General features: G+C 34.3%; 1 protein-coding gene across 5 annotated transcripts in view; it reads left to right on the top strand.

Moving 5' to 3' along the window:
- Positions 1–10302, top strand: part of PHF3 (PHD finger protein 3) — an 86312-nt gene that overhangs the window by 52656 nt on the left and 23354 nt on the right. For all 5 annotated transcript variants that reach the window (XM_032864451.1, XM_032864450.1, XM_032864449.1 and 2 more), the window contains one exon: positions 4277–4586. In XM_032864451.1, the coding sequence (XP_032720342.1) occupies positions 4277–4586 (310 nt within the window). The remainder of the gene's footprint in view (positions 1–4276; positions 4587–10302) is intronic.

Here is a 10302-nt window from a genome sequence, read left to right as displayed (position 1 = left end):
AACAACTTACACAGATAAAGTGGGCCTGCTAAATTTTCAAAATTAAGGGCTGGGTGGTGCTTTTAAGTGTTCTTTTAAGCCAATACTTTTCTTTCTGCCAGAATCTTCTTAAAAATCATTACACTGACATATGGTCAGAGTAATGGAATAGGAAGCTTAACTTGAATGAGTTTCTGAAATGAAACTTAAGCCTAGAATTGGAAGTCATGTTAAATAGTTACCATGTAGTTTTGTTGCAGATAAGCTGCTCTTCTGATGGCCCGGTCCTTAGGAGTTTGCCCAGGCTTTTTAACCATGGCTTAACTTTACCAACATCAGTTATTTTCCTAAAATAAATTTTAAGTCCCATTGTGGTTCCTCCCTGCCTCCTAATGCCACCTTTTGTATCTGCTTTATAAAACCTAGAGTTCTTTGCCTCGTTGTGGAAAATGACTTAGACTATTAGATATGTAGGTATTTTGAGTTTACCCAATATAATTAACATGAGTAATACATAATGATATTGGAAACCATCAATTTGGGAAGCAACATTTCACATTCAGTTTTGTAAATAAAGAAGACTAAGTAATTGATTGTTTTTTTTTCTTTACATATTAACTAGCCTTCATTACTTTTTTGATGTATTGTGCTTGTATACATTGAGCTTACTCAGAAAACTTAGTACCTGTTATACTGCATGTAATTTTCCTATTTTAATCCATGTGTAAGGTTATGAATTTATTAGGAAGGGCATATCTGGAAATAATTTTCATTCATGTCATGCACTAGCCATATGGAAAGCTATTTGTTAGTATCACATTTTCTAGCACTTGTGACAGCTTTGCTGTAAGGACTAATTTTATAACTTCAGCATTTTACATATATTACAACTGAAGTTAGCTTCCTGTCTGTGCTTCCAGCTGGAAATTACATTTTTAAATACAGATTTGTTCATGGCATCCCCAAATGTAATAAATATTTGACCATAAGTAACTTCTATACATATCCTAAGGACAATAGGTATGGACTCTAACAATATACACATCAAGCTTTTGTTTGTGCTTCCATTAATTTCTTCATTCAGCCTTGTAACAAAGGTATATACATTATTTTAAAAAGTGGACTACTTAATACTCATTTTTTAAAAAATGATTTTTGGAGTTACATTTATAGAGGCCATTTGGCATTTTGGAAGGAAAAAGTGTGAGTCTTTTCATATTGCCTATCTTGCAGTTTTCTAGTATTTCCCTACCTCTCCAGAAGGTGTTTATATTTTTAGTTTGTACTGCAGTTTCTGGCCCCAGCTGTAGATAATAGTATATTGGATGAAATTTGGAAACAAACAAAATCTCCATAGCAGGACAGATTCATAGCTTTATACTCAAATAAGAAATATTTTTCTGAGAAGAAATTTTCTTCCAGAATAAAAGATCAGTGTTTTTCCTCAAGATTTTAGGAGTTTGACAGATAAGTATTTTTGTCTGCAGATTAGATTGTTAGTGATAAAAACAGTGATATAATGTTTATGTGGAAAAGATCATTTTAGAAAAGAGTGATACACATTCACAGTAATGTGGTATAGGTTGTCACACACTTAACAAGAACTGAACACCCATCTTGTAACAGGTCCATTGTTAGTAATTATAACACAAATATACTAAGAAAAGGCGTTCTCAGATGTTGCTTGCTTTTGTGATTTACTTTGAAGAAATTTGAAAGTTTTCTAAGAATATATTTTAAAAGGCTTCTACCAAAAAGATTAGAATTTTATTTTTTGTCTTACAAGTCTAATTTAGTTTCTTACTTTTAAATTTTGTGTATGAACATTTAACAGTAAAAGAATACAACAAATATTTCAAACTCTTCTATTTAACTGATTCATGACTGTCTGGTTTACTTAACTGAAACAGTGGCAAACTCCATTTTTTTTTTTTCTTTTTAGTGGGATATTTAACATCCAGGTTGTAGTCTTTTCTGTAAGTAATTTTGCCTATTAGTAATCAGAAATTCATGGCCACAGCAGAAAAAGGGGAATAATTCTGTTAGCTATATGATTCATACTGCTATCCCCCCCCCAACATTTTTAAACCATGAGGAATAATACAAAAAGGGAAGAAAATAATACTCTCTTTTTGTGATAGGCCTTCCCCCCCATATGGTTCATAAAATTTGTAGTACTTCTAACTTTCAGACCTGAAAATGATCTATATTTACATTTTTGCAAAATCAGTTTTATTTTCAAGTGAATTCTGTTTTTCCCTAGGACATGTGAAAATTATTTTTGTCGATTTTTCAGAATTTTATTTAATTGCAATATCTTTTATATAAAATCCTAAACTATTAAAATATCTCTGTAGATGGCATTAGACATTTGCTTTTCAGAATGTCAAGTTTCAGGAGACATTTCCAAAGTAAGCTTAAAATGAAGCATGATGAAATATAATTATTTAGTTTTGTCATCGTAAAACAACTCTTCCCTGGTTAAATAAGAATTTGAAATTTTTAAATATGTGCTTTATAATTTGATGCTTAGGGTTGAATATGGAGTAACAGCATAGCCATGGTCATAGTGTGTAGGTTTTTAAGTAGTGTCTTACTGAAACTGGTCTAGACTTGATAAGAAATCATAGCCCTGATGGTAGAAGTAAAGGGAAATGACTGCCAGCTTTCCTTCACTATTTCAAAGACATTCATATTACCCGCTTTCAAGAAATAGTTCTTACAACTTTGCAACCTGAAATAGAGAAACTGTGCACTTGTGTTTTTCAAAATTATTTTGTTGGTTGGAAGATCTGTATCCTTGAAACATGGACCCATCTAAATCTCCCCACGCCTAGATAGACCATTCTAACTTGCAAACAAATACCACATTGTTTGAAAGTTTTCTTGCTGGATTATGAATCCAAAACATTGTGTTTTGCTTTGTTTTTACCTAAGAAAGGTTTTCTTGTTTCTGTTTTTTCCCCCATCATTTTGGAGAAATGAAGACTTGATAAAGCTAGCATAGGCATTACTAGTTAGGGTGAAGAATGGTAAATTATAAACGTGAAGTCAACCGTCCTCAATGGACAGCAATAGTTTGATATACAATAAAAAGACACAAGAGGAAGACAAAAAAAATGTGCTGCTGTTGAGGAATGAATGCTGTGACTTTTTTTTTTCAAAATTTGTAAGGATTGAAAGTGATTTTTATAACTTAAGCCTTAAAACCTCTGGTACAAGAGAGTTGGCCGTATCACTCATTGTATTACCTTAAAATGAGTTTTGGCATTGTTGGTGCCACTCTTAACAAAATCAGCAGTAAGTCTTTAATTCATTAAAGAATATACGTAAATCTCTTATTTTAACCTTCCAAGCATAATTATGAATTACCTGAAGAAGAAAGAAAAAAGACATGATTAAGTGCGCTCTCTACCTAACAATGGGTTGAAATTAAAATAACATCCCTCAAATTGCTGTTTGTACATCTGATATACCATTTTATTCAAAAGTAATTCCAGATATCTTAAAGTTAGAAAAACAAGGTTTTTAGACTCCTAAATCTTGTGTCCATTGATTTTTTTTTCATTGTTAGTGAAGTTTTTTAGATAAAATGTAGTAAAGGAAAACTTTTATGAAGAGATTGAAAATTTTAAAAAATTCAGCCTAAATTATTAGTATCTTCATGTATAATCTTTATTCAGAGATACAATTTTATTATCTAAACCATGGTCAGTAGTAAGGAAGTCTGCTCTCAAAAGCACATAAAAAGATTCTTCAGCATAATCACTGTGACACCATGAGCCAGAATATTTTGAACTCAAAGAATAGTGACCTAGTTAAAGTGGTTAATAAACAATCTAAGTCTCCATTTTGTTTTTGAGTTGCATTTTTGCTCTGATCTTTTGTTATTCAAAATTATTCATTGAGTGAGTGATTCTGTTTTAGGTAGGATTTTGGGTGTGTGGGATAAATATTACTTTGAGGGATTGTCTCTGATCAGATTATCACAGCTCTTAACCCACCTTCTCAGTGGAGAAACTTGATAGTTTTGTTATTCTATGCAGTATGCTGACAAAGATCAGGTGCTCTTTATTTTACCTTTATGGTTTTTTTGTATTTTCTCATTCATACTAGAGGGGATATATTTGACTTAAAATTTCTGTCTTCATAGAATGTTCTTTGAAAACTTGCTCCATGTTAAACCAATAGGATGGGTAAAGACAGAAAACAAATACCAGAAAATGATTAAAAATTTAATTTAGGCTCACTTTCAACATTTTTTAAAATGTATTAAAGTTTTTTCCCCTCTTTTCAGGTTTATGGTTGGCTGTGGGAGATGTGATGACTGGTTTCATGGTGATTGTGTTGGTTTAAGTCTTTGTCAAGCGCAACAAATGGGAGAAGAAGACAAAGAATACGTGTGTGTGAAATGTTGTGCTGAAGAAGATAAAAAGACTGAAATAATAGATTCAGATATTTTGGAAAACCAGGCTAAAGTTGAAGTCCACAGTGAAGATAGAACAATGGAATATGAAAAGCTTGGGTTATCAAAGCACACACCAGCAAATGATAAAACCAAATATATAGAAGATACAGTGAAGCACAAGGTCAAAATTTTAAAACGGGTAAGCTTATTAATGCATTCTTTTTATTTAAGAACTTTGTATGGTCTAACAATTTGAAATTTCTCTTTGGGTTTCATTGTTCAAAGTGTACATTTCCAAATATATTTTTCTGTAAAAATGAATGGATTTTTATTAAAATATTTTGGCAGTCTTGGTGAAATCAGGTAGTGAAATCTTCAAAATACATGTATCTTATTTCTTACAGAATTTTATGGAGTTTCTAGTCTGTAGTTGGTAGTTGGATTTTCTTTGATAGGATGTATGTGTGATCTTGTGGTATTAAAGTGGTACTGAGCTGTTCATTGTGCTTGCTGATAAGGTGGTAAAACTTCAGTCCATCACTGTCTGCTAATTCATGAACCACATTTGACATTATTATATTCAGGTAGAAGAGTTTTGTATCTTTAAAGAAAAGTAGACTTGATTCTTTTGATTTTTGTCCAGTGTTTGCTTGGAACCTTCACTTCATACTTTTTCTCTTTAAAAAGTCAGTTTTCCCTTACCTTATATTTTTAACTAATTTCTAAATGTATTTTCTAAATAGAAATTTCAAGATATTTAGTCAGTTACAGGAGAGATGTATTCAGTGTTTTATCTGCTTAGGTTTTTATAATTTTCATCATCTATTTTTTTTTACCCTATGATTTTTCTATTTTGTTGTTCTTTTTTTTTTAAAGATTTTATTTATTTATTTGACAGAGAGAGATCACAAGTAGACAGAGAGGCAGGCAGAGAGAGAGAGAGAGGGAAGCAGGCTCCCTGCCGAGCAGAGAGCCCGATACGGGACTCGATCCCAGGACCCTGAGATCATGACCTGAGCCGAAGGCAGAGGCTTAACCCACTGAGCCACCCAGGCGCCCTATTTTGTTGTTCTTATAATGATAGGAAAGGGACAACAGTGGCAACAAATATATGGGGATAGTCAAGTGTAATAATCCAAAAGACAATGAACATGAGTTGGAGTGTTAGAAGAATCATGGAAATCTTTTAATCCAACCATTGAGATTGAGGAACATAAGCATGTTTTCTCCAAAATCTTCATTATTTATAAACTCAGTTCTTTGACACACTCCTTATATTACAAATCTGGATTAAGTTATAGTAGCATCCAACATTTTCTGGCTGCCCATACATTTTGAGAATCAGATTATGTCCTTCTGACATTTGCTTTTCCTTTTTTCTCTTGATTTGATTAGCACCAAAGTAATTGGTATAGAGCTGAGAGCTCCACTGAGAATAGCTTATAGCACATCTTTGGAAAACTTTGTTAATTATTAATGATTAATCATCAGTTTTGGATGTAATATCTTGGCCATTTAGAAATATAGCTCATTATTTTGTCATTTAGCTAAGTTGTCTTCATCTTGTCTAAAAAGATATGAGACATGAAACATTAAGTGTTTTAAGAAACCACTATACATTCTCTGTATCAGAAAAGAAATTGAAGTAAGTCTGATTTTGTAAGTACATGTACTTACAAAACCCAAGTGATTACTGCTTCCTTTTCTTTTTGATGGTGAACTGCTGAATCTTATTTGGACTCTGCTGATACTAGTTTATGGAATCTGTTTTTTGTTTTATTTTTTATTTTTTTAAAGGTTTTATTTATTTATTTGACAGAGAAGCAGGGGGAGTGGGAGAAGGAGAAGGGGGCTTCCCGCCAAGCAGGGAACTCAATGCGGGGCTGGATCCCAGGATCATGACCTGAGCGAAAGGCAGACACTTAACTGACTGAGCCACCCAGGCGCCCCTGGAATCTGCTTTTTAAATATCACTTCTTATTCCTAGATTTTATGTTGAACCATTTCTTAAGTTTCTGTTGTGGGCCAAACATGGTACCAGACTTGGGTATCTAGCACTGATTGAAATAGGTTTCTGTCCTCAAGTAAATCTAGTTGGAGAGATAGAAAATAAGTAAATAAAAAATTAGAGGATAGTCTAGAGAAAATCAGTTTTTTATTATAAACTCTTGTCTTCTTAAAGCCTATAAAAACCTACGATTAAATATCATAGTGTTCTTTTCCCTTGTCATTCTTTCTTTTTTTAATTTTCATTTTTCTATTTAAATTCAATTAATATATATTATTTGTTTCAGAGGTAGGGGTCAGCGATTCATCAGTATTACATAATACCCAGTACTCATTACATCACATGCCCTGCTTAATGTCCATCACCCACTTATCCCATCCCTCCACCCTCCTCCCCCAAGCAACCTTCAGTTTGTTTCCTATAATTAAGAGTCTCTTATGGTTTGTCTCCCTCTTTGGTTTCGTCTTGTTTTATTTTTTCCCTCTCTTCCCCAGTGATCCTCTCTTTTTCTTAAATTCCACATATGAGTGAGATCATATGATAATTGCCTTACTTTGATTGACTTATGTCACTTAGCGTAATACCCTCTAGTTCCAACACATGGTTCAAATGGCAAGATTTCAGGTTTTTTTCATGGCTGAGTAGTATGCCATTGTATTATGTCCATATCTTCTTCATCCATTCATCTGTCGATGGACATCTGGGCTCTTCCCATAATTTGGCTATTGCAGACGTTGCTGCTATAAACATTGGGGTGCAGGTGCACCTTTGGATCACTACATTTGTGTCTTTGGGGTAAATCCCTAGTACGGCAATTGCTGGGTTATAGGGTAGCTCTATTTTCAAGTTTCTGAGGAATTTCCATACTGTTTTCCAGAGTGGCTGCGCTAGTTTGCATTCCCACCAACATCCTAAGAGAGTTTCCCTTTCTCTGATTCCTTGCCAACATCTTTTGTTTCCTGACTTGTTGATTGTAGCCATTCCGAATGATGTAAGGTGATATTCATTGTGGTTTTGATTTGTGTTTCCCTGATGATGAGTGGTGGACATTTTTTTCATGTCTGGACATTTGTATGTCTTCTTTGGAGAAATGTCTGTTCATGTCTTCTGCCCATTTCTTGATTGGCTTATTCTTTGGGTGTTGAGTTTGGTAAGTTCTTTATAGATTTTGGATACTAGCCTTTATTTGATATGGCATTTACAAATATCTTCTGCCGTTCTCTCAGTTGTCTTTCAGTTTTGTCAACTGTTTCCTTTGCTGTGCAAAAGCTTTTTATCTTGATAAAGTCCCAATAGTTCATTTTTGCCTCTGTTTCCCTTGCCCTTGAAGAAATGTCTAGCAAGAAGTTGCTGTGGTGTGGGTCACAGAGTTTGGTGCCTATGTTCTCCTCTAGGATTTTGATACATTCCTGTCTCACATTTAGGTCTTTCATCCATTTTGAGTCTGTTGTGGTTTATGGTGTAAGGAAATGGTCCAGTTTCATTCTTCTGTATGTGGCTGTCCAGTTTTCCCAAAACTGTTTGTTGAAGAGACTGTCTTTTTTTCCATTGGATCTTCTTTCCTGCTTTGTTAAAGATTAGTTGGCCAAAGGGTTGAGGGTCCATTTCTGGGTTCTCTGTTCTGTTCCATTGATCTCTGTGTCTGTTTTTGTGTCAGTACAATGCTGTCCTGAAGAATACAGCTTAGTAAAACAGCTTGAAGTCTGGGATTGTGATGCCACCAGTTTTGGTTTTCTTTTTAAGTATTCCTTTGGCTCTTTCAGGTCTAATCTGGTTCCATACAAATTTTAGGATTATTTGTTCCAGCTCTGTGAAAAAAGTTGATGGTATTTTGATGGGGACTGCATTGAATGTATAGATTGTTCTAGGTAGCATAGACATTTTATGTATGAAATGTTTCTCTGTTTCTTTGTGTCTTCTTCAATTTCTTCATGAGTGTTCTATAGTTTTTTGAATACAGATACTTTGCCTCTTTGGTTAGGTTTATTCCTAGGTATCTTACGGTATTTGGTACAGTTGTAAATGGGATCAACTCCTTAGTGTCTCTTTCTTCTGTCTCATTGCTAGTGCATAGAAATACAGCTGATTTCTGTGCATTGATTTTATGTGTGTTGATACTGCCACTTGAATTCCTTTATGAGTTCTAGCAATTTGGGGCTGTAGTCCTTTGGGTTTTCCACATAGAGTATCATGTCATCTGCAAAGTGTGAGAGTTTGACATACTCTTTGCTGATTCTGATGCCTTTTATTTCCTTTTATTGTCTTATTGCTGAGGCTAGGACTTCAAGTACTGTGTTGAAGAATAGTGGTCATAGTGGTCATCCTTGTCATGTTCCTGACTTTAGGGGAAAAGCTTTCAGTTTTTCCCATTGAGACTGTTATTCACTGTGGGCTTTCCATATGTGGCTTTTATGATGTTGAGGTTTGTCCCCTCTATCCCTACACTATGGAGAGTATTGATCAAGAAAAGATGCTGTACTTTTTCTGCACCTATTGAGAGGATCATATAGTTCTTGTCCTTTCTTTTATTAATGTTGTGTATCATGTTGATTGATTTGTGGTTGTTGAACCATCCTTGAAGCCCAGGAGTAAATCCCATTATTCATGGTGAATAATCCTTTTAATGTACTGTTGGCTCCTATTGGCTAGTATTTTGGTGAGAATTTTTGCATCCATGTTCATCAGGAATATTGGTCTATAATTCTCCTTTTTGGTGGGGTCTTTGTCTGGTTTTAGGATCAAGGTAATGCTGGCCTCAGAGATGAGTTTGGAAGTTTTTGTTCCATTTCTGTTTTTTGAAACAACTTCAGAAGGGTAGGTATTACTTCTTCTTTAAATGTTTGATAGAATTCCCCTGGGAAGCCATCAGGGCCTGGGCTCTTGTTTGTTTGGAGATTTTTGATTTTGCTTCAATTTCCTTGCTGGTTATGGGTCTGTTCAGGTTTTCTATATCTTCCTGGTTCAGTTTTGGTGGTTTAAACATCTCTAGGAATGCATACATTTCTTCCAGATTGCCTAATTTGGTGTCATATAGTTGTTTATACTGTGTTCTTAACAGTTGTACCGAAGGGGAGATTGTGATTTTATTTGGGTCCTTTCTTTTTTCTTTATGACAAGTCTGGCCAGGGTTTTATCGATTTTATTAATTCTTTCAAAGAACCAGCTCCTAGTTTCCTTGCTCTGTTCTGCTGTTCTTTTGGTTAGTATTTCATTGATTTCTGCTCTGATCTTTTTTATTTCTGTTCTTGCTGGATTTAAGCTTTATTTGCTGTTCTGTCTCCCAACTCCTTTAGGTGTAAGGTTAGGTTGTATATTGGAGACCTTTCTTGTTTCTTGAGAAAGGCTTGTATTGCTATATACCTGCCTCTTAGGACCACCTTTGCTGTATCCCAGAGGTTTTGAACAGTTGTGTGTTCATTTTTCATTTGTTCTCATTGATTTTTAAAACTCTTCAATTTCCTGGTTGATGCATTCATTCTTTAATAGTATGCTCTTTAATCTCTATATATTTGCGTTCTTTCCAAATTTCCTCTTTTGAATGAGTTTCAGTTTCAAAGCATTGTGGTCTGAAAATATGCAGGTAGTGATCCCAATCCTTTGGTATCGCTTGAGACCTCATTTGTGAACCAGTATGTAATTTGTTCTAGAGAATGTTCCATGTGCACTGGAAGGAATGTGTATTCTGTTGCTTTAGGACGAAATGCTCTGAATATATCTGTAAAATCCCATCTGGTCCAGTATGTCATTCACAGCCCTTGTTCCTTGTTGATCTTCTGCTTAGATGATGTGTCCATTGCAGTGAGTAGTAGGGTGTTAAAGTCCCCTGCTATTGTATTATTATCAATGTGTTTGCATTCCTAGAGGTAAAATACTAATTTAATTTTGTTATTAATTAGTTCATATAATT

This window comes from Lontra canadensis, unplaced genomic scaffold (genome assembly GCF_010015895.1).
Source record: "Lontra canadensis isolate GAN:19392208 unplaced genomic scaffold, GSC_riverotter_1.0 scaffold27, whole genome shotgun sequence".
NCBI lineage: Eukaryota > Metazoa > Chordata > Mammalia > Carnivora > Mustelidae > Lontra > Lontra canadensis.
Note: the sequence above shows the minus strand (reverse complement) of the source record. Positions and strands in the feature narration are given on the sequence as shown.